This window comes from Moschus berezovskii, chromosome 19, assembly GCF_049115385.1.
Source record: "Moschus berezovskii isolate FMDL1 chromosome 19, NW_MosBer_1.0, whole genome shotgun sequence".
In the NCBI taxonomy this organism is placed as follows: domain Eukaryota; kingdom Metazoa; phylum Chordata; class Mammalia; order Artiodactyla; family Moschidae; genus Moschus; species Moschus berezovskii.
Window position 1 is genome coordinate 12,848,176 of NC_142478.1, and position 26,773 is coordinate 12,874,948.

A 26,773-nucleotide genomic window follows, 5' to 3' on the forward strand; every position below is an offset into this window, starting at 1 on the left:
GATGCCGGGCCCCCCAAGCAGCCCCTGGAGCTGGGCTGGCTCCACAGTCCTGAGGCCCCTACAGATGAGCTGCACACTCCAGGGACTCCAGGTCAGGGGGCAGAGAGGTCCCCTCTTCCCAGAGAGCTTGGTTTAGGCTGTGCCTGGGAGGCAGAGGCTGAGAAGACCACAGAAGCATCACTTGGCACATCCTGTTTGCAGGGAGGGATGTGGCAGAAGTTCCTCCAAGCAGGGTCTGGATCCATACAGCCCAGACCGCCCTACAGCCCGGCTTAATCCAGATAGAGAGATGGGCACTGCAGTCTGGAAAACAGAGGCGGGGGGGATTGGAAGGGGCAGGCAGGGGGGATTGGGAGGGACAGGGTAGGGGGGGGAGGGCTGTACACAGAAGCTCATCAGGAGGTTGCCCTCACACACAAAGCTCTGGGGAAAGCACCGCAGCTCCATCCTGTTTGGGCTCCCCCAAGGCCCTCTGAGGTAGCTGGAGGGGACCTGCCAGGATCTCACCTGTCAGAGAGGGGACCCCTGTGCCCAGAAAACGCCCCGTTCCAAAGCAGCCAGGCTCCCGGTTGATCCCGCCTACCTGTGAGTGCGTGCATGCCAATGCCGCGAAGAGTGCCAGCCCACCGCCAGCCACACCAGGAGACACGACAGAGCGAGCGAGTTCCACCACCCTGTCCCCACGTGGGGACACCGGTCCCACAGTAAATTACATTTTATTTCATGTACAGAAAACTCGGGGCAGAAAGGGGGTGTCGGGGCAACAGCACACCGGTGAGCAGCACGGAGAAGCTTGTGAGTCTGCAGGTGCCCGAGCTCAGCGAGCGCGGGGTCCCCAGGCAGGGCGGCCGTCCACCCGGGCAGGAGCCTCAGTCTGCTGCCCTCGGTGCAGAGGCAGCACAGCCTGCGCCAGCCTGCTGCGATCCCTCAGTGACACCAGCGTTGAGGGCACATCTCGCAGCACAGTTCCCTTTCAGGTGTGAGGAGAGGTGTCCAGTGACGTGGCCGCCAGTGGAGAAGCTTTGGGTCACCCTCCCGCTCGCTCTGGAGACCAGATAATTTAAAACCGTAAGTCCAAAGGTGTGCCTGATGCAGAGTCTCTCCTGATCATCTGGACAGCCTTCGCCCGCTGCTCAGATCCGCACCGCCCAACGCGGTCCTCCCCGCTCCCCGCCCTGGAGCGTCCAGGTGGCCAAGGGTTCTGCCCCAGAGGTGGACGGGTGGCCTGGGGCCAGGGGCTGCGGCCGGGCGCTACAGCAGCTTGACGTAATTCTGTGGAATCAGCCCCCTCTTGCCATTCAAAGTCCCTTCCAGCCAGCCAGGTTCCCTCGAGGTCTGCACTGCAAAGGAAGAGACATCACTCATTACGGAAACGCCCCAGGTACTTGCCACCAGTGAACTCCCTGCCCCGCTGTGCGTCAACCAAACCCAACGGGGGCCACTCCCAGGTCGTCTGGTTACAAGTCTGCACGAGAGTTATTTACAGGACCCCCCCAGTCACCCCAGCCTCCACTTCTCCCTACGGCAGCCTCCTAACCCATCCCCTCAGCATCGGTCAGGCTCCTCCTAAACCACGGTGCACCAGGGAGCTCGGTGAACTTTCCAGAACACCCGGCTGATCACAGCACGACCCTCCACGGTCCAGAGGACAAACCCAAGCTTCCATAGGCACCTGGCCAGACCACTTCCCCACCGTCCCGACTCTGTCCACGAGCAGGTCACCCGCCGGGAATCGCCCAGAGAAGCCCCCAGGTGAGTCTCTAGGCCTCTGCATGGGCAGTGCTTTCCGCTGACGTCTTTTTCCCCCACTTCTTCACGGGGGATTCTTCCTCTTCAGAGACCCCCAGACACCCTCTCCTCTGGGGAGTCTTCCTCTGCCATTCTCAGCAGTCGCCAGGCCTCACCAGCATCGTCTGGGTACCCCGTCTGACTGGCACCTGCGTGGGACATTCCTGAGGGCAGGGGGAGGCCTTCCACACCTGGGTCAGCGTCAGGCGGCTCCAGGTCCCACAAAGAGCCATAACGATACACAGGGCGACCACAGGCTGGACAGCAACAGGCACAGGGTCTAAGCACTCATCACCAGGGTCTGGAAGCACCTAGTCCCCCACACAGCCATGGGGAGATCCCACCTCAGGCCAGACCAGGAGCAGACATGGAGCCATGTCCATAGAAGGAAGGGGAGGTGTGTCCTGGCCCAGCAGACCAGGTCAGGAACTGGCCGAGCACAACATTCGTGACCAGAACCCATCAGAAGATGGCTACTGTAGCTGAAATCCAGCACACATGGACATGTGCCCAACACACGAAACCTTCATGGGATAATACTTCTCACTAGGTTCAATGCACTTTTTTAAAAATGCACTGTTTCCTATTTTTCAATGCTGACTGCAAATGGAGTTCATAACCCACTCCTGTGTAGCCACCCACAGTCTGAGCTTTACATGGCTGGTCCTCTGCTCTCACTCCCATTTACACCTAACAACTATCTTCTACCTTCAGATATCTGCTGAGGCACCCCACCCACCCTCCAAGACCACTCTCAATGTTTCAGACCAGGTCAGAGTCTTCATAAATAACCCCTACACATGCCTTGTGTATGTGTGTGTGTGCACGCACGCGCACATACATGTGTTTATTTTGGGGGAGGTGGGGTGTCTCATGAGAACATCATCTGCCCTGAGACCTTACACACACAGCGCCCCCTATGGGATATGGGAGGCACTGCCCCAGAATAACAGCTAAGCATTAGGCATCTCAACACTTCATGGCAAATAGATGGGAAGAAAGGAGAAGCAGTGACAGATTTGATGTTCTTGGGCTCCAAAATCACTGCAGATGGTGACTACAGCCATGAAATTAAAAGATGCTTGCTCCTTGGAAGGAAAGCCATGACTAAACTTGACAGCGTATTAAAAAGCAAAGACATCACTTTGACGAAGTCCGTATAGTCAAGGCTATGGTTCTTCCAGTAGTCATGCACAGATGTGAGAGGTGGATCATAAAGAAGGCTGAGCACCGAAGAATTGATGTTTTCATACTGTGGTGCTGAAGAAGACTGAGAGTCCCTCGGAGAGCAAGGAGATCCAGTCAGTCAATCCTGAAGGAAATCAACCCTGAATATTCATTGGAAGGACTGATACTAAAGTTGAAGCTCCAAGACTTTAGCCACCTGATGCAAAAAGCTGAATCACTGGAAAAGACCCCAGTGCTGGGAAAGATTGAGGAAAGCAGAGGATGAGATGGTTAGAGCATCACCAACTCAATGGACATGAATTTAAGCAAACTCCGGGAGACAGTGAAGGACAGAGGAGCCTAGCATGCTGCAGGCCGTGAGGTCACAAAGAGTGGGACATGATTCAGTGACTGAACAGCAAAGACAAAGGGTCTTCCACTGTCTGTGACCTTTAAGAACCTCCCTAAGAAACAGTCAGTCTGGGGGCATGGGTTCTGAACATGGTCCCATGTGTATTTGCTGCTGCAAAAGGAGCGGGCAGAGCTGCAAGGCATGGGGTTCCCATCAAATGATAGGCGAGTATGCTCATGGAGAGGGAGGGTGTCAATACATCAGTAAGCATCTCTGGGGTAGCTGGCCTGGGGGAGGGCCTGAGGAACACCCAATACTCCCTGGGTGCCCCAGCCCGCCATCCAGACCAGCGTCACAGAGCCCCAAATCTGATGGCTCTGCGCCTTGGCTCAAATTGGAGCCAAGTCCACAGGGCACCAAGCGAAGCTCTGTGGTCAGCAACAGCCTCCCCAGGAGACTGTGCTGCACTCGTGGCCCCAAATGCTGCCCTGACACATCGCCACCCACGAGAACATCCTTGTGGATCAGGATGGAGGATCTGAGGCAGAGAGAACTTAAGGGACTTGTCCAGGGTCACACAGGAAGTGGAAAAGCCAACTGACCTTGGCCAGGTAAGTGCAGGGCTGACAATCCATAGCTATCTGCTCTCAATCACTCTCCTGTTCCCAAAACACACCGAGATGCATGTGTGTGTGCATATATGTATGCACATGTATACATGGAAGTGTTTGTGTACACACACACACACACCTGTGCACACACTGTTTTTCTTAGAAGGACTCCTGCAAGCCACCGAGGGACTTTAGAAGTGGAGATCTTCAATCTCCTGCGTCAGACATCTGCTTACCTTTCCCAACATCATCCATGCTGGCAGAACTAGATTTGATTGAAATTCTGACTCCCCTTCCTATGTCTTTGTGCCCAGAGGAGTAACTTCTGGACCAAGCGTGGTCTGAAGTCCTGGCCAGCAGTGGGTTTAAGGTGAGCATCTGACCTCATTCTGGCTATTGAGACATGAGAACAGATAACCCAGGAAGGAAGTTGGGAGACGTTTTCTCAGAGTTAAAAAAAAGAACACAAGGATGAGGCACACCCTTTCTGCTGTGGCTGAACGTGGCCATGACACCCAGAACTGGGGCAGCCTTCCCACCCCCGCTGGGGAAGCAGCCAGGGCCCCTCTATTCGGGCGGAGACGGGCACACTGTGGGCTCTGGTGACACCCTTGTGACTGTGTTTAACCAGCCCTGGAGCTCCCCGCCTGCAGACTTCTTACTGTGTGAGGGAATCCATTTTCATGACTGCTTTCACCAGTTCTATTAGTTTTTGTTACCTGCAGCCAAAGGCAACCTAACAGATATGTCTTCCACCAAGGTAAACATCACATGAACAATGCTGTGTTCAGGGGTTCCTAAACAAATCCAATCACACAGCGTCAAAAGCGGTCCAGTGGTTAAGCCTCTGTGCTTCCACTGCAGGGGGAGTGGGTTCAGTCCCTGGTGAGGAGCTAAGACCCCACATGCTGCACATGTTGTTGACTCACCAAGCATCTGACTTTTTGCAACCACATGGGCTACAGCCTGCCAGGCTCTTCTGTCCATGGAGTTCTCCATGCAAGAATACTACAGGGGGTCACCACTTCCTTCTCCAGGGGATCTTTCCAGCCCAAGGATGGAACCCACATCTCCTGCACTGCAGGCAGATTCTTTACTATCTGAGTCCCTGGGAAACTCCATGCCATGCATGCTGCTGCTGCTAAGTTGAGTCAGTCGTGTCCAACTCTGCGCAACCCCATAGATGGCAGCCCACCAGGCTCCCCCGTCCCTGGGGTTCTCCAGGCAAGAACACTGTAGTGGGTTGCCATTTCCTTCTCCAATGCATGAAAGTGAAAAGTGAAAGTGAAGTCACTCAGTCATGTCTGACTGTTAGCGACCCCACGGACTGCAGCGCACCAGGCTCCTCCGCCCATGGGATTTTCCAGGCAAGAATACTGGAGTCGGGTGCCATTGCCTTCTCCAGTGCCATACATGAGGGTTCAGCAAGAAAAAAAAAAAGAATTCATCTTCATTTCTTAAATGACATGTTTCAATGCTCTCAGCTTTCCCTTCCGCTCTATGGGTGTCAATACAAGACAGGCCTGGAGCAGGGCAGCTAACTGACCACAGTCTTCTGGCAAAACCGTATGCATATATGTTACAGTGGCTGAAGACTGATCTTGCTTCTAATCTTAAGAACAATATTTCTCCACGGAGTTTAATTCTGTCACATGTGGGGTTTTCTGTTGTTTGTTTGCTGACACTGTCGGTCGTCTCTGCCTTTCCAGAGTACGTATCCCACAGATACAGAAATCTCCTCTAAATGAGGCAGCTTGCTTTCTAAAACACAATCATCAGCACATGCCACGTCACCGACAATATAGCACCAGGCGCTGTGTCGATACACTCCATATATTCCAAACATTCTGGCTAATCAACCATTCCATTCCAAGCATCAAAGGTTCTCGCTGCATCCCTAGAACTCTTTTGGGCAGCCACACCCCCACATAACATTGATGTTTCTATAGCAACCGGTGATTTTCATAATGAGGAGGACTGGGAAGGAAGAAATCAAGGGGGAGGGAAGAGATACACATGGAACCACAGGAGGAATTTGTGAAATCTGAAACCAGGCATAGCTCCTAAAACGCTTACGTGTGACTAGTAAACACACAAATAAAATCTACACCCTGGTTTCAATATGCAAAGTCGAGAGATTCAGACACAATTCCAATGAGCAAAAACCATGTCAAGCCTAAGAATGTAAGGGAATGATAAACCAAAATCAGTTGACAACAGCACTTGCCTGTAACTCAGGGCTGACAAACCTGAAGTATTTTAGAGAGCTGGGGACTCTGGGAGAAAAAAAGAAGGTGCAAATTATAAACATTTCTTGATTTCACATTGCACCGGCTTCTCTACATCGGGACAAAAATGGCCTGACTGAAGGTCCTTGAGAGTTAAAAAGTTTGGAGAAAAACCAAGATTAAAGCAGAAGTGGGCACGCATAGGCCCTGGTGTTCAGTTTCCGGGAGCCACATAGGCTGGCCCTTCCTTGCCCATCCAAAGCAACAAGCTCCTGACAACCCCACAGCCAGGGACCGCCTGCCTGCTCTGGGCTGCAGACCCTCTGTGAGGGCAGAAGGCAACCTCCCACAAAGCTCCCACAGGACACTTACCATCCTCAAAAATCGCTCCAATTTCAAAGGACAATTCCGAGCTGTGTTCTGCTTCACAGGGGTACACCGCCCGGGCCTTCCGACTGATGACGCTGGAGGGAACACACGAGACACACAGACCAAAGCGTGAGAAACCTCACCCCTCCCCGACCTGCATTTCCCAAATCTCATTTCTAGGACACCCGTGGAACAGTGCCTTCCAAAAGAGAGATTAGCGGGAAAGTGAACATCAGGCGAAACCATAGAGCTTGACAAGTAACTGACGAGTTTCAAATTCAGATCTTCCTTTTAGGGAGCCTCTCAGAGCAGCTTACCCTGAACCTCTTCACCAATTCTCCTCTGCACTCAGTGGGATGCCCTTTCCTCTCATGCAGTGTTAACAGAACCACGGGGCATGTTTATTTCCAATGCATTTCAGTTTATCGACTCAGGAAAAGCACCAGTGTCTTGAGACAGGGGTGAGTCAGGTAAGGGCAGAGGCACACAGATCCTCAGTGGCTAAGCCATGCACCAAGGACACAGTCCTACACGGACAGTCTGCTTCCACGCCCCCAAAAGGCACATCAGGCTCAACTTCTCTCTGCCTGTCAAAACATCCTGTGTGTTCTCGTGGGAAAAGAACCCAGTGGGGAAGGATGGAAACCAGGCTGCCAGCCAGTTGCACACCAGGGCGGAAGGCAGCGTCCTATCTCACGGCAGGAGAGGAAGCCACTGATGGGGATGGCCAGTCTGCTGGCCCAGAGGATAGGCTTTGCTAAAGCACTCTGGCCTCTGCATCACTAGCCCATCAAAGGGCCATATTAATTACAGTTTCCAGTGCCCCATTTAGACCTGATGCAAACAGCTGACTCCTTGGAAAAGTCCCTGATGCTGGGAAAGATTGAAGGCAGGAGAAGAAGGGGATGACAGAAGATGAGAAGGTTGGATGGCATCACCGAAATCAGTGGGCATGAGTTTGAGTAAACTCCAAGAGACAGTAGAGGACAGGGAAGCCTGGGATGCTGCAGTCCATGGAGTTGCAAAGAGTCAGACACGACTGACCTACTGAACAACACTTACTTTCTGGAAAACAAAGCATGTGTGCTTTCTATTTATGTATAAGGAGTTCTTCCAAAAAATATGGTTTCATAAATGCAGGACCAGAACCAGAAAGGGCAGGTTCAAACAGGTCTCACATAAGAAAAATTTATCCCAAGAATGTACTTGCTCTTGAACCTTTAAGATAAGGTTATAAATGTCCACAGAGTCCAGGAGACGGGAAGCTTTTTCCATGCGGGGAGCACAAGAACCCGCTCAGGTTGATCAGGCCCCTCTGCGAACCACCCCCCACATTCTATATCACACTGAAAACCACATACCTTTCGGGTGGCTTGTCCGCTACAGTGGCAGGAAGAGTGAGGGGGAAAGGTGACAGCTTGGGTGAAGGAGGTGTGACAGCTGGATTGCAGCTCGGTGTGGTTGGAGACTGAGGGTTAAGCCACTGGACTGTGGATGATCGGGCCTGGCTTGGGCTAAGGGTGGAAGTTTGAAGAATAGAATTAATAGTATAAAGGCCATAGAACACCAAAGACATGACACTCCATTCCTCAACAGCTAGGATGAGAGCTTCTCTCTCTCTCCGGATGATCCAAAGGGACAGAATCCTCCCCACACCCTCCCAGGTCTGTAGCCCCAAGAGCCACACCTCAGAACTAGAGATGTCTTATTGAACTTCTCCAGGTTTGTGGAGATCTAGTCTTGCCCAACCTAGCATCATACTGATTCACTAATTAGAACATAAGAATCCAATGGCCAAAAGAAATTGCTTGGACTTTCGAAGTATTCGTGTTTTCTGCTTAGAAGGAAAGTCACAAGAATCTATAGTTAAGCCCGTGACCTGTACCTCTAAAAATTCAACAGTGGCCTTTTCATGTCTAAAGTTCTTTCACCTGGTCCTATACATGTAGGAACACAGAATAAAATGCCACTGGGAATTGAGATTCCTTTAGAATAGACAAAAAAAAAAACTAGCATTTAAGGGAGAAACCAAGGAATAGCAAACCCCTGGTAACCTGAACATTCCCTAGTATTTGCCAATTTTGAAAATAAGTTAATGTAAACAGATCAGTAAACACACTCATGGGGGGGCCTCTAAACCTGGAGAGTTCAATAAATATATGTGGATCTGAATTAAATTATTCTTCAGTGGTCTCAAAACTGGAGGCTTGAGACTATCGTCAACAAAGCTTGCTTTAAAACTAACGTGCTGAAAGCTGCTCGTTTCATTCAAGGGCATTTTCAACACATGGGTATCCAGCGCGGCTACACCCAGATGCTCTTCACCTCAATTTCACCCTCTTTGGCTAAAACCAGTTTCCACATGCAGCTTCTGTCCTTCCACATCCCAGAGCCTTCTCTTTGATTCCTTTTGTAGACAAGAATGCATCTCACGTTCTGTCCATTTTTTCTGCAAAAGCTCCCAGGCTGTCCCTTTCTGTACCCTCTCGTCATAAACAGGAGGTGATCCCGTTCTTACTGCTCATGACTGCATTGCTGCTGTGGTCTCCTAGCCGAGCCCCCAGCCCCATGCTTCCACTCAGCGAGCTCCATCAGCCAACTGGTAAGACCCAGTCCACCCCATCTGCCTGTCCCAAGAACTGGTACACCCCCCCCACCTGCCCTCCAGCAGCTTCCCCACCAGCCCCAGCAGCCTGGTCACTCTGCCCACGGCCTGGCCCCCTGACGTTCCCCTCCTCCCCACTGTCTCTCCGGCTCCTCTGCCTGTTCTATCTATCCCTTCCCCCAGCTCAGCTCCAGCTGCCACACCCCCGCACCCTGCGCCCCACCAACTACTCCTCCTCTGGCCTAAGTCACAGAACTTCTCTACAGGCCCATCACACCAATAAACGGGAAGGGAGATTAGCATGGGTCGTTCTGGGATGGTTTCAGGGATTTCTTTATCTTCTGGATAACAGCAGGTTTATAATCCTTTCTGAAGATTGCATAAAGTCAGGCAGAGTGCTCGGCACAGGAAGTCTTCAAGTCACATCTGGGAACTGAATCCAGATGTTCTCAATGTTATCCATCGAGTGCATGAAACGTTGCATGACTGACTTGACAGGCTTTTAGTATAGAGAAGGTTCCTATCCTCTTCATCAGAAAAAAAATAGAGAGGGATGCACGTTTTAAAAACTTTATACTTTGGGGGTCTTCCCCAGTGGTCCGGTGGTTAAGACTCCACCCTGCCAATGCAGGGGTCAGGGAACTAAGATCCCACATGCAGCACAGCCAAATGATTACAAGCTATTCTTTGAACAACTTCTTTACAATCCCCCTATCCAGCCATTCATTTGGAAGTCATCAAATCTATTTCATACCAAGCTATAAATATATACCATTCTATAAATCCCAAGGGGGTCCGTATATCCAACAGCAAAAGTCACTCCATTCTTTAGCAGAAAAGGAACCTTTACTTTACTAATCAGGAAGGGACAGCGGGAGTGAAGCTCTGACAGAGAATTTAAGACCACACTCAGTCGAACAATTGCCATTTTATCTCCCAGCAATTACTCAAGGTGCTCGGGGGTGGCGGTGGCGGAGAATGAAGTGTACTATCCCACCCCCGTCAACTCTTCCTGGTCATAAATAGTCAAGCGATAAAATGATGGCCATCCATCCGCAGACAGGGAGGACAGTCCCGAGATGAAGACAGAGTAACGATGTGTATATTTATTAGGCTCTTCCAAAGTGAAAGTCATAAATTTTATAGCTATTATCTATTTCATCCTCATATCTTTTTTTTTTTTCAAGAAAACTGTTTTGTTTTCTTGTGAAGGGAAAATACTTATAGAAAGTGAAAGAATTGTTGGAACAGCAGACGCAGAAGGCAAGGGCATATCACTAGCTAGGTTTCTCCACCTTGTCCAGAGTCAAGCCCTCAGCATGAGCCGTTTTTGCTTCTCGGTTTGTTCTCTGTGATTTTTCTACTGTCTTTCAACACAGAGACATGCTGGCAACCCCGCACTCAATGGTTCATAAAGAGAGCCGTCCAGACTTCCCTCTGAGACCTAAACTTCTTTATTTGTGTGCTGTATGTTCAGTAGCTAAGTCGTGTCCGACTCTCTGCGACCCCAAGGGTTGCCATTTCCTCCTCCAGAGGATCTTCCCAACCCAGGGATCGAACCCCCATCTCTCGTGTCTCCTGCACTGGCAGGTGGATTCTTTATGACTAGTGCCACCTGGGAGAGCCCTCTTTATTTGAGTCCCTGGATTTCTCCACAACATCTCGGAAGCCTCAGCTGAGAACTTCTCTGTAGGCGCGAACTTTGCAGGCTGGAGTATTTTTAAGAGGTCATAAGACACAAGTGTGGGAACACCTCCACTGTAGGGAGGCAGCATCGTCATATGGAGAAATGAAGTCCTGTGAGACTGGCCCAGCAAAACAAAGCTCGGGAAACAGAACGAGTGGTCTCAAGGATACAAGAAACTTTCCACTGGCTTCTCTGCTGGGAAGGAGCCGGGACGAGGCAGGAAGCAGTTACATAAATATACCCAAGACTGAAGGCCTGACTTCTCACCTCAGACAGCAGAGGCTAGAAGATGCTTCAAAGGTGTCCCCAAAGAAACCTTCCCCCAATTTTTTTTTTTAGACAAGAAATAGTAAACGTGAGCTTTTTTATATAAACAATTCCCTACTTTTCAGGGACTTCCCGGGTGGCTCAGATGGTAAAGCGTCTCCCTACAATGCGGGAGACCCGGGTCCAATCCCTGGATCAGGAAGATCCTTTGGAAAAGGAAATGGCAACCCACTTCAGTACTCTTGCCTGGAAAATTCCATGAAGAGAGGAGCATGGTAGGCTACAGTCCATGGGGTCGCAAAGAGTCAGACACGACTGAGTGACTTAACTTTCACTACTTTTCAGAATTTGGGTTTGGTTTTGTTTGGGCAATAAGCATCAAAAATATTTTTAAGTATTTAAACCTTTAAATATAATACTTATATTTTCTCATAAAGCAGTAAAGCATTACTTTTCATATATTACGGACTGGGGGATTTTTGCAGAAACAAACACCTATGGCATTAATATGTCTCCAGTCGATAACGTGTTAAGGTAGAATGTCTGATATTCTCCTTCTCTTCTTTGACTTAAACATTTTAGAGGGACCCTAGGCATTCTAGGGCAGGGTGGTGTCTGTCCTGGCAGCTTAGACAGTAATGAATCTGCCTGCAATGCAGGAAAACCAGGTTTAATCCCTGGGTCGGGGAGATCCCCTCGAGAAGGGAAGGGCAACCCACTCCAGTACTCTTGCCTGGAGAATTCCATGGACAGAGGAGCCTCGCAGGCTACAGTCCACAGGGTGGCAAAGAGTTGGACACGACTGAAGCGACCAAGACTCTCACTTTGACTTCAAGCACGTGGGAAAGGGCACCCATTGCAAAGGTCTAGCGGTTTTTCTCGCCTGAGCTCTAGGAGAGAAGGAAGCCCTAAGTCACCCATGTACCTAATGAATGAACGTCTCTCCTGCATGTCTGGAAGTGCTCTAGCTACGTACATGTTGGGGGACAACTCTACATGCATCTCTGCTGTTTATGCATTTCTAGTGAGCAAAGGCTGGGTTATCTTTTCAAAGGTGTTTATGGAGAATAGAGCCTTGGAAGATAAAGTTTGTGTCTTCTCCTGGAGTGAAGAACAGGCTTTACCACCATCATAAATGATCTGGTTTTCCAGAGCTCTGGATTCTCTCTTGTAGCACTCCACACGCAGGTGTTATCTGGCCCACAGGGCATCACCCTATAAGAAACGGGACTCAAAGGAATCCTCTGAGGACTGCTATATCCGTGTTGAGTACAGTCTTTTAACTGACCCGGAGTCCCATGTCCCCTGCCAGCATTCTCGGAATCGTGGTGGGCCAATGTGGGAGCTTGCAAAGCAGAGTCAAATTTCATATGTCGTAGTTCTTCATGCCAGCATCCTTGAGAGCACTGAGAAAATACTCAGGTCATTTCTTGTATTCTGCAGTTCACAGGGGAACTCTGCCTAAAAATGTCCTTAGGTAAAAGATCAAAACTGATAGTTGATCCAAGAATAAAAAATAGTAACATAATAAAAACGCTAGAATATAATGAAATATTTTGAATGTTCTCTCTTTTCACTTCCCGAAGTTTCAGCACTTAAAAAAACAAAAAAACCTATTTAATTCCTTCTTTCTGCTACCCCTTTAACTATGGATTTTTGATGAACAAGACTGAAGTGATCATAAACCACTGATTTTATTGAGTAAGAAGCCACTGACCAATTATAAAAGAGCACCTCAAGTGCCCTGTTTCCTGAAAGCCAAGTTGTGGTCTGCAAAAACGGGAGGCAGAAGTTAACTCTTCCTGAAAAGCTCAGAAACCACATTTACCAAAAGAGAAATAAATTACAGAGAAAGATGAATGTGCGTCTCTGCTCTCTTCCCAACTTCTCACACAAAACTGAAAGCGTGGTGACTCCTCTCCATTTTCAGGGAAGAAGAGCCAACCTTCCTTTGAGGAGGAATGTTTCCTTCTCAGAGAAAAGGAAGAAATGGAAACAAGAGGGTTTCACCGAAAAACACAGAGGTTTCCTCCTGCTAACTTAGAAACTCATGCTGGAAAACTTTCTGATACTGAAAGGTGACAGGGATGTCTCCTGCTTTGGGGAGGGGAAGAGGGTAGGGAATAGAACACACATTTGTGAAAGTGCTAAGAAAATTCTATCCAGTAACAAAAATCAACATCTTTGCTTTGGCAAAACAGGTCTGTACTCCAGGGAAAGACCCTGTAGCTCTCACCATGCAGAGGAATAAACGCTGAACACAAAATTATGACTGTAGATATACATGCATACGCTTTGCAGAGCTTATTTTTCTGAAAACGTAACAAATCAGCAGTAGATGCTGCTTGGGATTCAAACGGCGACCCGATCTCCAATACCAGACTCCACGCACCGTGCATATTAAGAAACTTTTTGGCAGCAAAAGAGCACAAACATTTCAGAAATAGGGAAGGGAACTTAGGCTTCTAACTTGAAATTCGACAACAGCTGCACCAGTCACCAGAGCCTGTCTATCTCTAACAAATATTTCTTGCATAGCTGAGGCAGGTCAGGCCTTGGGCAGTGCTGGTAGCACAAGTAGCTGGTTCCAAGCTCCGGGAGCACAGGGCGTAAGGTAACATTCAAGGGAGAATACGCTTCAAGGAAAGAAATGACTGCTTTTCTAAAGTGATTAAATCCCCCAAGCACCAAGATGTCTGAAGATGGCCTTTGTCATGTTGGCATCAAATCAGAAGTTTGCACTGGAAGGAAAGATTGTAAAACCTCATTTGCAAGGTCTCCGAGCAGAAGCTAACACATTAGTGAAATGATCTTTCATTCCAGTCTGGGAAGCATACAGCATACGTCTAGAACAGCTGTCCTGGGCAAAAGTGTTTGAAAATGTTAATAAAGACAGAAGGAAATATTGTCGATCTGTATATTATGGGAAATCTCTGTTCAAATAAATGCCACTGCCCTTCCTGAAGTGCCTGAGAAGGAGAACTCCCCAGCCAGCACCCTGCTGGCTCCCCAGCCAGCACCCTGCTGGCACGGCAGTGAGGAGAGGCAAGCGCCTGTGACAAGTCACCAGAAACCACAGTGGTGGGCCAGGAGGTCCGCGCTGATCACTAGGAGGGCACAAACCGGACCCTGCTCACTCACTGTTCGGGATCTGAGAACTACCAGTCAGGCAGGCCCCACGCCTGCCCTGGGGACACCCAGGGAACCACGACATCTGTTTTCTACGAGCACCCAGTCAGGTGAGACACATTGATGATGACGACGCAGCGTGATGAGGGCCGTGCAGAGAGGTGCCCAGGGCCCCGCGGGAGAACAGAGGCGGAGGTGCTGTCACGTGGGCATCAGGAGAGACTTTCCGCCCCGCGTCGACGCCCTGCTCATCAGGATCCTCAGCCCCGCCCTACACCCTGGCCGTTGGCACTCTGCCAGACACATCGCGCACACGTTACTGCACTCATTCCGACGTGACTCGTGACAAGCCAGTAGCAGAAAGGCGAAGGTGACTTACTCAAGGTCATGTTGGGTCAACGCTGCGTTCCGACAAGACTGCAAGACCTCAGAGTCGCGGGTCCCTACCAGCGAGTGGCTGGAATGAAACATGAGCTGAATGGAGAGACAGGGGAGGCAGAGGTACCCAGGGGACAAGACCACGAAGTCAAATGCTCACAGGCAGGGCAACTGGAGGATTCCATTCACACCATGACACGCTGCTCCTCTACAGAGATAACTGGGTTCCAGGACACCTCTGACTGGGTGCCCATCTGCAATTTCCTAATCTCTCGGAGCTTCTTCCTCTTTTTGTTAAAAAGAAAGAAAAAAACAAAATGAGGCCGGGTGGGGAACAGAGGAGGACACTTCTTGCTCTCTCGGAGGCTGGGAGACAGCTGGCGTTATCAGCTCTGGCTGAGGGTCAGCCACAACTCAAACAGGCGGCCAACAATCTCCTTGGTCTCAGTTTCCTTGGCTAAAGTGAGAGGAATTGTTAAGAGGCTGGCTGGCAGTAAGATATAAATAAAACTACAGGCAGAAAGCATCCAGGAGTGACTGGAGAACAGTGAGCAGCAAGTTCACTTCTCAGGACCATTAGGTATTCTCGCCTCTGCGTTTCAGACTTGTTTCTTCACTAATGAATCGTCTTCTTTACCTAAAGAAACGAACTATGTTAAAGAAAGAAAACTCTAAACACTGAGGAAATGTCATCATTGGGGAAGAAAAGTTGCTAAATGCAATATGACTATATATGATCTAGGGCTGGATCCTAGAACAAAAGGACATGAATAAAAAAAAATAGTGAAATACATTCTGTACGTGTTGTACCAATGTGAATTTCTTAATTTTTTGGTTAAAAGTAAAACTGTCTTATAGTTTCCTTTGCTGTGCAGAAGCTTTTGATTTTAATTAGGTCCCATTTGTTTATTTTTGCTTTTATTTCCAATATTCTGGGAGGTGGGTCATGGAGGATCCTGCTGTGATTTATGTCAGAGAGTGTTTTGCCTACATTCTCCTCTAGGAGTTTTATAGTTTCTGGTCTTACATTTAGCTCTCTAATCCATTTTGAGTTTATTTTTGTGTATGGTGTTAGGAAGTGTTCTAGTTTCATTCTTTTACAAGTGGCTGACCAGTTTTCCCAGCACCACTTGTTAAAGAGACTGTCTTTTCTCCATTTTATATTCTTGCCTCCTTTGTCAAAGATGAGGTGTCCATAGGTGTGTGGATGACGAATGGATAAGAAAGCTTTGGTACATATACACAATGGAGTATTATTCAGCCATTAAAAAGAATACATTTGAATCAGTTCTAATGAGGTGGATGAAACTGGAGCCTATTATACAGAGTGAAGTAAGCCAGAAAGAAAAACACCAATACAGTATACTAACGCATATATATGGAATTTAGAAAGATGTAAATGATAAACCTGTATACGAGACAGCAAAAGAGACACAGATGTATAGAACAGTCTTTGGGACTCTGTGGGAGAGGGTGAGGGTAGGATGATTTGGGAGAATGGCACTGAAACACGTATGTTGTCATATGTGAAACGAATCACTAGTTCAGGGTCAATGCATGTTATAGGATGCTCGGGGCTGGCATGCGGGGATGACCCAGAGGGAGGATAAAGGGAGGAGGGAGGTAGGAGGGGGGTTCAGGAGGGGGAACTTATGTAAACCCGGGGAGAATTCATGTCAATGTATGGCAAAACCAACCGATATAATATTGTAAAATAATTTGCCTCCAATAAAAAATAAATTACCAAAAAAAAAAAAGTAAAACTGTCCGAGAGTGATAATTCCAACGGATTTCTTAGTTTTAACCAAAGTGGTTCAGTGTAAGATGTTAACAGTAGGAGAAGCTGAATGAAGGGTCTCAGGAACTCTCTATATGCTTTGCATATTTTCTATAAATCTAAAACTATTTCAAAATAAAATGTTTATTTTTAACAATAGGTTTTAAAAAGAATAACCCCCAATAATTTTTTAAATCATTGAAACACTAAAAGCCTTTTGAAATTATAATCACACACTTGCAGGAAACCTTCTGGTTAATTGAATAATAAGAAAAAATTCATAAGGGTTCTATTTAAAAATCACTCAGACCACCCATCTGAAAGGTGGCGATTAACCACAATCGTTGAAACTGGTTTTTAAGGAAGATGGGCTTTTCCAAAAGACTGGTTTTGTTTATATGATTGATTGAGGTTGGCAAATTTTTTCTGCAAAGGGCCAGACAGTAAATGCTTTGGGATTTGCAGGCTGTGGGTCTTGTACCCTCTTAATGCAGTTGTTATCATAGCCTCACGAAAGCAGTCACAGACAGCATGTCAGTGTCTGGGTGGCTGTGTTCCAATAAAACTTTATTTATATATTAAAAGCAGGCAGCAATGGGATGCAGTTTGCAGACTCCTGAATGAGATGGATTAGATGTGAATCTGTTTTGTAGTGAAGAGTTGGAAGACATGAAGACACTGACGGAAAACTCCCCAGGGCTCAAGAAGCCCACTCCCCTTCCTCCATCTTCCTGGGCTTTCTGGCATGGGGCTCCTGTGTGTGTTAGAAGCCAACGTGCAAATACCCAGGGCTTTCCTGCAGCAGCAGCTCTCCTGACAAATTGCTCAAGATCACCTGCCACGCAGGAAGGAGACAGCCCATAGATCAAGCCAGCACTTAAAAAGTCAGAACTTGCTTCCACTTGAGAAAAAAAGTCTTCTACAGGAGGGAGGTGAGCAGTGAGAGAAGGAAGGGAATGGAAAGAAAGCTTTCGAACACAGGTAAGACAGAACCCTTTGAGGCTGGACACGACCACTCTGAACACTCAGTCCCCACCCTGCAGGATGCTAAGGCTGATTTCCTCCCTTGATAAGAAAGGACATCACCATTGAGTCAGCCAGTATCTTACGAAGTTCACTCCCAGGAGGATCATTTACTTCGGTTTCACTATAAAAGAAATATCTGAGAGTGGTAACTCGAAGAACTATCTGAGAGTAATTAACTCTAACCAATCTTTTGCTCAAAGTGTTCCTTGAATCTCATTTCTCTTCTTTCCAGATGATCTGTGGAATCAGGGACAAGGCTTGCTAGCTCAACAGAAAAGGAGTTGCAGCTGCATTTCAGAGAATTACGGGGCTGGAGGGGTCTCAGAGTTGTGGTCCTGCAGGGCAACTGACAGGAATGTTTCTACAAGCTCAATTCGTATGTGGAAGACAGCCGCCACCCTACACGAGAGTGGAACATATAGAACAGGGGGGCTCCCAAGCACAGCTTGAAAGGGGCATATCACTTCTCTGCTATGAAGATCCTCTGATTACTCCCCAAGCTGTTTTACAGGTTACCTGTCGTGATGGGTGAGCTTCCCAAACTGCTCAGAACAGTTCAGAGAGTTCACTGGGTCCCATGGGAACCGCATGCCCTAGTCACACAATACCCAAAGGCCATTTTCTCAGAAGTTTCTCCAGAGGAGGTTTCTGTACAGCGAGGTTAGGAAGGGAGCCCCGGGTCCTCTTGGAATAACTACTGCAACTGCTGGAAACAACACTTCAGGTCAACGCCAAAGGCTCCTGCAGGACTAGGGAGGTCATTTTCCCTAAGCCATCTAAGAGGGAGGTTATATAACTGATGAGCCAGGAAGTCGGGTCAAGTTCAACTAAGCCTATCAAGTTAGGTTCTCAGAGGAAAGGAAAATGCAAGCAGGTGGCCACCCAGGGCTCCCAGGGGAGCAGTGGGGTCTTGTTTTCATGTGACACCTAGAAACCTCACCACAATTCAGAGAGGTAGGTGCTTGTACTGCCCCTCCACAGATAATCTCGCTAAGTTTTAGTTTGCTCCAGTAATTTATATAAGGCCTCCAAGGTTTTAAGTGGCAGGAAAAGAATGCAAAGCTAGGCTTGTCTGACTCTAAAATGAGTGCTTTGGGAGCTCAGCTCAGTGCTCAGTAACGACCTAGAGAGATGGAATAGGGGTGGGGGTGAGAGGGACAATCATGAAGGAGAGGGTGTATGTCTGCGGGCTGAGTCGCTTCAGTCGTGTCCAGCTCTTTGTGATGCTATGGACTGTAGCCCATCAACTGTATATCAGCCTGTATACATACAGCTGATTCACACTGCTGTACTGCAGAGCAATTATACTCCAATTAAAAAAATTTTCAAAAAGGAAAAAAAGAATTCTTTGATAAGTTAAATAAAGGAGAAAAGTCAGTGGTTCACCAGTCTACACCAGAGTCTTCCAACTCACAGAAAGCTCACAAGGCCCTGCCTGCATTTCAATACTGAGATACAGCCAACCAATCCACGAACAGCCAATGACCAATTACAACAAAAACTGATCAAATGAAACGAAAAACAAAATAAGACTCATGAGAAGACAATTTTTTTTTGAGTCTTAAGCAGTAGAGAAGGTACTATAAAAATTCAGACAAGTGTCTTTACTTTGGAAACTCAACTTTTCGTTATGAGGTTTTAAAGTTACAAGAATGTCCAACAATCCGGCTTGAAAATAAAACCTCTGAACTTCAGAACCTGTAGTTACAGCACTGGAAAGGAAGAAATGAATCAGGCCACACACAAGTGCCAAGTACACAGTACAAATACCAGAAACACCGAGCCACACACGAGGGACACGTATGGAAGGCTGCGAGGAAGCTAGGAGGTCAGGGCAGCATACTTCCTGTATCAAGTTAGAGAAGAGACCCAACAAAATATACAGGACAAAAGTTATTATATTACCCCACCCTCTCCACCAGTGAGCATGCAGAGACTCATGGTTGAAGGCCAAGAATGTGGGCCCTGAGATTAGCTTCAAGAGCTTTACCAGCTATCATATTACTCATAAAAAGATTACGGATGCTGCTCTGTTGCAAAATATCAAATTTTCAAGTCTCCCAGCTCTGCTGTGGGGTGTGGTGGGGGAAAATGCCCTCCCCACTCCCAGATTTCAGCCAAAGGTGTTGGATGGTGAATGGGCCGAAATTCAGATTCAAGTGTTTATTCCCCACAGATAATTATAAACCGCAGCCACATGACCTAACACTGGGTCAGTGCTCCCTCTTCAAAACAAGGGCAGCGGCCAGCGGACAGCCACCCTCCGTCAGTTCACTGGGTCTCAGAATCAGAGGAAAGCTTCAATTCTATGGTGGCCCCATCTGCAAACAGACAATCTCCAAACTGACAGTAAAACAAGTCCAAGGGAACCACAGATCCCAGGGACAGACAGATCAGGGTCAAAAACAACCTCTGCCCCTTACTAGTCATGTGACTTGGGGAAAGTTTCCGACCATCTTTGTGCCTCCATTTCCCTATGTCTAAAAATAAATATATCGGGACTTCCCTGGTGATTAAGACTTTGCCTTCCAATGCAGGGGATGAAGGTTCAATCATTGGTTGGGAAGCAAATATCCCAAATGCCTCATAGCCAAGCCAAAAAATAAAACAAAACATAAAACAGAAGCAATATTGTAACAAATTCAATAAAGACTTTTTCAAAAAAATGAATACATCGGGACTTCCCTGGTGGTCCAGTGGCTAAGACTCCTTGCTCCCAACGCAGGGGCCCGGGTTCAATCCCTAGTCAGGGAACTAGATCCCACTTGCCTCAATAAAGACCCAGAGAAACCAAATACATAAATACATGTATTTTTTAAAAGAATACATCTCTGCCTTACCAGGTTGATGTGAGGCTCAACATGAAGTATTTATTTATAAAGAATCTATAACAAGGTCTGTGGCCCTTGAGAGTCAATGCTCTACAATCTTTGATTCTGAGAAATGCAAGAGATGACCTATTGCATCAAACCTCCCCTGTAGCCTCTCACCACCAGTCCCTGCTGAAGCATAAGCCCCCTCGCCCTCTAGGTCACCAGACCACACAGGTCCAGAAGGGCTCAACCTCTGAGCAGACGTCACAGCACTGCTGGGGCTCACAGCAAGGCAGCTCTCTCCTCTTGCCCACTGCCCTGTTTCCTTATGGGCTATGTGACACGTTGATCCTTCTGAACCCACCAGAGACTTCGCTGCTCACTAGGTACGGGACACTGGCTTCCAGTTCAGTCCCCATAGCACTGGGGGGCGGGTTCGTCCTCCCACCTGCACTGCCACTCCCAGCACTAGCTCTATGAGAGATCATGGTCAACGGGGCCCACCACTTTCTGTGCCGAGGGCCCACCTACAGGTTAGCGGAGAAGACAAGGTGCTCCCGTTATAAGCATATGATCACCTGATTAGCCAATAAAGATTCTAGAAATTCCTATGATGGGCAATTCATTTGGGGGCGTTAAAGACTACCTTCTCTTGATCTCTTTATTAAATCTGCATCAGTTTCCTCCCCTTGTTACAAAAGCCATTTGTGTTCACCTTAGTCAAGTTTAACAAAATACAGATATGCATAAACAAAGAAAGAAAGAGAGAGGGAGGGAGAACGTTTAAAAGGTAAATTCCCAGGACTTCCGCGGCGGCCCAGTGGCTGGCACTTTGCCTTCCAGGGGTATGGGTTCCATCCCCAGTCAGGGAGCGAAGCTCCTACATGCCTCAAGACCAAAAAACCAAAACATAACACAGAAGCAATACTGTAATGCTGTAACAAATTTCATAAAGATTGTAAAAATGGTCTACATTAAAAAAAAAAAAAGATAAATTCCCTAATTTTTTTCTAAACAATCATCGTAATAGAGATAAAAGACATCAACTTCTAGGGTGAACGGACTGCCCCCGGCAAAGTTGAGAGCAGTAAAATCAAGGGAAATGGGGTTGAAGAGGCCCCCCCTGCAGGGGTGAAGGAGGGAGAAGGGGAGAGAGAGGAAGGGAAGCAGTGGAAACAAAGTCTGCTGTGACAGCACCTTATCACTTCCAGCGAGCACCCAAGTGCACCAAATCCAGTTAAAAACTGTTTAAGAGGGTTATTTTTCTGGTTCAGACAAATCACTGTTGTGGTAGGCACAAATACAATTATAAGGGTATTTTGCTATCTCCCAGCAAACCAACTCCCTGAAAAGCAATCAAGTAACCAAAAGTCAAGGAATTTCAAATGCCACGTAACTGTCTATGGGGAACTTCTATTTGTCGGCCCACATTAAAGGAAGCAAGTTATTTCATTGACAAGAATAAAGATGGACACCAGTGAGCGCACACAGAGTCTGCAATGGGCATGGGAGTCTACCATATGACGACTTTCACTAACAAGCACCAAGTCTGGGGAGGCACGAACCTCTGATGCAGTTCAAGGCAGCTCCGAGGACAGACGTGCTAGGAACACTGCCACGCTCAGGATAAACCAAACCAAAACAAGCCTCACAGTGGGTGGAAGGAAGAGAAGCATCGACTGCCCTCCCAGCCTGCCAGAGCACAGGCTGAGTTATACCTTGGGGTATCAACATCCCCACTTATGAAGTTATTCTATGATGCAGCCATCTTTTTTTTTTGGGGGGGGGGGGTTGTGTGATTTTATTCACAGGATTCATAAGCAAATCCATTTAGGCAAAAAGTAGATTTACAGATGAGGGGAATGCTGAAGAGAAACAGAGGCCGACCACACAGGAATAAATGGGTACAGGGGATGACAATGTTCTACAAACGCCTTTGCTCTTGTTCAATTGTTCATTCATGTCTGACTCTTTGCAACCATGGAATGCAGCACGCCAGACCTCCCTGTCCTCCACTATCTCCCGGAGCTTGCTCAAACTCATGTCCATTGAGTCAGTGATCAATGAGCCATCCAGCCATCTCATCCTCTGTCGCCCCCTTCTCCTCCAGCCCTCAGTCATTCCCAGCATCAGGGTCTTTTCCAATGAATGGACTCTCCACAGCAGGTGGCCAAACTATTGGAGCTTCAGCTTTGCCTTTCGGTGATGAAAATCTTTCAAAATTGATTGTGGCTATGGTCACACCTCTCTGTGACGATGTCACAATCAATTCTTTTCAATGGGTGAATTATATATCAATAAAGTCATTCTAAAAAAGTTATGGTCCCCGTTAAATGAAGCCCTGATGCCAGAACCACCACACTGACTGTACAGGGAGACATGAAAAAGCACGGAGAACTGGGCACGTTGGTATAAAACAAAACTGCGGGAAAAAAGCCCAGGTAACTACTTCCTAAAGGAAAGTGTATATGAGGCAACAATAAGTGAGCAACTGGGCAGAGAATTAACCGCACTATGCCTGTCCTTCGTAGTGGGGGCTGACCTAGGAGATACTATCACAGCAGTAACAAGGGTAATAGGGTTCCGGAAAGCTGGGGGGACAGGTGACAGGGAGGCAGAGGCAAGAGCTAAATTTTTAAACTCCTAACAATGTCAGAATGGAAGCAGGAAATTCTGACTGTGAGGGGGCTTCTGGAAATGTCGAAGAAATCACGGTGTTTCTAGAGGCAAGGCAGATGGACAGCCAACAAAGAGTGTTGCTTAGTATCATAATTAACAGACCAAGAATGACTGAGTTGAGGGCTGAGATTAGCTGCCTAATAGAAAGCTGCCTAAAAGAAACACCATCCCGTATTTAGCATACAGACCTGAGCCAATCCTCAGACCCAGAACTCACTGGCCAAAGAGAACCAAGGTCCCCTGAGAACGTTGCCTGCAGTAACTACCGTGGCAACTGTGTACACTGCTAATTCCCCACATCATCCCAATGCGGCCACCAATGGACACTGCCATCTTGAATGTGGGCACGTCCGGGCAGGAGGCGCTCCTTTTCATTGGACATCTGTAAAGGAAGCAGAGAGCAATGCCTGGCATTTCTGACAAGAGATTCTCAATTGCAGCAGGGAACCTAAAAAACAATTACTTGTCAAAGACCCGCTCCATCATTAAAAACTGAAGAGAAAACTACTTTATTGGGGAAAAAATGACTTCGGAACATTTGAAATACCTTGGCCTGTGAGTAACGTCTCCAAGGAGACTGCGCATGCGATTCTTCACCGGCAATGAGGTCGCCCATCACCTTACTGACTGCACAGGTAAGTCACAGCTCCAGGCTGATGGGCTGCGATGAATACGGCCCACCATTCACACCCATCAGCAGAAATCCAAGACATCTAATTCTGCTGGGTTGTCTTCTACCTGTCAGAGGCTACAGCTGTATTTACATACTGCCTGTACCAGAATATCAGCCACTGCAGGTTTTCCTGTGTAAAGCTGCTTTCTGCTGGCGAGGGTCACGGCATTTCTCTACAATAGAGCCACTGGGGTCCCATGTGAACCACATACATTTGGGCTTCATTTTACAAGACCTCAGATAAGGCGAGTGTAACTTTTGAAACAGAGTCACCACTCTAGATTAAAACCAGGCAGCCCAGGGTGAGAGTCTCTTCTGTCAGGCTCTGAGTAGAGTTTTAATCGCCCCACAACAGCTTTGGTTTTATTAAAAGGGATCTTAGTCATCAAATTTACTCAGATCCTACTGTAACCAATACTGTACAGCTAGTGTAGGCAGGTAATTATTTTTAAAGAAACAAAAAGGAAAGCACATATATTCGAAAACTAAATTTATAAATGCTAAGAAAATGAAGAAAAATGCTACACAAAGAGAAAATGGTGAGATGAATTCTGCTGAATTCCCAGAGGAAGAGTTTTAAACCTTTATAAGGAAGAAAGAGGATGGAAACCAAATCAAACATAGCTGCCTGAGAGACATTCTATGATATAAAGAAAGAAATGAGACTGACACAAGAAAAGCATTTTTATAAATATGAAGTAATTAAAATGGAAAATAAAATATCTATTAATAACTATCTCAATATCACTCGGGCTTCCCTGGTGGCTCAGACAGTAAAGAATCTGCTTGCAATGCAGGAGACCTGGGTTTGATCCCTGGGCCAGGAAGATCCCCTGGAGTAGGGAATGGCTACCCATTCCAGTATCCTTGCCTGAAAAATCCCATGGATGTTAGCTCCTTGTGGGCAGTCCAATGGAGTGTCAAGAGTCAGACACAAGCAAGCACATACACGCAATATCACTAAAAAGTCCTAAGACCCAATTTCTACTATCAAGAATTTTATGATTGACCTTGGAGTGAGGGAAAGATTGGATAGTATTATGAACCTGATGTTTGTGTCCCCTCAGAATTTACATGTTGAAACCCTACTGCCTAAAATGAGATGGCATTAGGAGTTGGGGCCTTTAGGAGGAAATTAGGATGAGATGAGAGTAGAGTCCTCACAAAAGGGATTAGTGTCCCTCTAAGATCCATGAGAACCCGTTTCTGTTCTCTGCTCTCCATCACATGTGTATACAAGATAAGTGAGCAGCCTGCTCACCGGAAGCAGTCTCCCACTGGGACCCAGCCAGGCTGATACCCTGAACTTGGACTTCCAGTCTCCAAAACCGTGGGAATTAAGCTCCTGCTGTTCATAGAGCCACTCAATCAAAGCAGTTTTGTTACAGCAGCTGGAACTGAGGGAGACAGTGAGCAGGCAGGCAGATGGAGACACTGATGCAGACACACACACACTCTACCATCAGACAAGAAGGAGAGTTCAGGGTTAACTGGGGACATACCAAGGGAACACTTCACACAAGGATGGGCATGACGAAGGACAGAAATGGTGAGGATCCAACAGAAGAGGTGACAAGAATACACTGAAGAACTGTACAATAGCACTCTTATGACCCAGCTAACCACAATGATGTGGTCACTCACCTAGAGCTGGATATCGTGGAGTGCAAAGTCAAGTGGGTCTCAGGAAGCATTACTATGAATAAAGCTAGTGGAGGTGACGGAATTCTAGCTGAGCTATATTTCAAATCCTAAAAGACAATGCTGCACTCAATATGCCAGCAAATTTGGAAAACTCAGCAGTGGTCATAAGACTGGAAAAGGTCAGTTTTCATTCCAATCCCAAAGAAGGGCAATACCAAAGAATGTTCAAACTTCCACACAATTGCCCTCATTTCACATGCCAGCAAGGTAATGCTCAAAATTCTTCAAGCTAGGCTTCAACAGTACATAAACCGAGAAATTCAGTTCATGAAAAGGCAGAGGAACCAGAGATCAAACTGCCAACATCCACCAGATCACAGAGAAAGCAAGGGAATTTCAGAAAAGTATCTACTTCTGCTTCATTGACTGTGCAAAAGCCTTTGACTATGTGGATCAAAACAAACTATGGAAAATTCTTAAAGAGGTGGGAATACCAGACCACCTTACCTGCCTCCTGAGAAACCCGTATGCAGGTCAAGAAGCTACAGTCTGAACTGGACATGGAAGAATTGACTGGTTCAAAACTGGAAAAGGAGTATGACAAGGCTGTGTATTGTCACACTGTTTATTTAACTTCCATGCAGAGTACATAATGCAAAATGGCAGAAACCACTCTAATGGCAGAAAGTGAAGAGGAACTTAGGAGCCTCTTGATAAGGGTGGAAGCGGAAAGTGAAAAAGCTGGCTTAATACTCAACATTCAAAAAAACTAAGGTCATGGCATCTGGTACCATCACTTCATGGTAAATAGGTGGAAGAAAAGTGGAAGCAGTGACAGACTGTATTTTCTTAGGCTCCAAAATCACTGCTGATGGGGACTGCAGCCATGAAATAAAAAGACACTTGCTCCTTGGAAGGAAGGCTATGACAAACATAGACAGCGTATTTAAAAGTAGAGATATCACTTTGCCAACAAAGATCGACATAGTCAAAGCTATGGTTTTTCCAGTAGTCATGTATGGATGTGAGAGAAGGACCATAAAGAAGGCAGAGAACTAAAGAACTGATGCTTTTGAACTGTGGTGCTGGAGAAGACCCTGGAGAGTCCCTTGAACTGCAAGGAGATCAAACCAATCAATTCTTAAGGAAATAAACCCTGAATATTTTTTGGAAGTACTGTTGCTGAAGCTGAAGCTCAATACTTGGCCACCTGATTCGAAAAACTGACTCACTGGAAAAGATCCTGATGCTGGAAAGACTGAAGGCAAAAGGAGAAATGGACATGAATCTGAGCAAACTCTGGAAGACAGTGGAGGGTAGAAGAGCCTGGTGTGCATGACGTCCATGGTATCACAAAGAGTCGGACAAGACGTAGCAACTGAACAACAACAACATTAACTAGGGAATCATTTCCTAACATCAAGTATTGGGCACAGACAGAGAAAGGTATAATTCTGAATCCTCCAGTAGATCAGAATACTCGAGAAGGCTTCCCAAAAGTGAAAACTAAATTACACCCTGAAGACAGGTCAGGATTGTCTTGAGCAAAAAGGAAGGGAGACATTTCAGGCAGAGGGAAT

At 47.1% G+C, this 26,773-nt stretch overlaps 1 protein-coding gene across 2 annotated transcripts in view; it reads right to left on the reverse strand.

The window, feature by feature from the left end:
* Positions 1 to 699: 699 nt before the first annotated feature.
* Positions 700 to 26,773, reverse strand: part of ARHGAP10 (Rho GTPase activating protein 10) — a 389,578-nt gene continuing 363,504 nt past the window's right edge. For both annotated transcript variants that reach the window (XM_055405626.2, XM_055405628.2), the window contains 3 exons: positions 7,877 to 8,029; positions 6,519 to 6,610; positions 700 to 1,340 (listed from right to left, as the gene is read on the reverse strand). In XM_055405626.2, the coding sequence (XP_055261601.1) occupies positions 1,252 to 1,340; positions 6,519 to 6,610; positions 7,877 to 8,029 (334 nt within the window). In that variant the 3' untranslated portion in view covers positions 700 to 1,251. The remainder of the gene's footprint in view (positions 1,341 to 6,518; positions 6,611 to 7,876; positions 8,030 to 26,773) is intronic.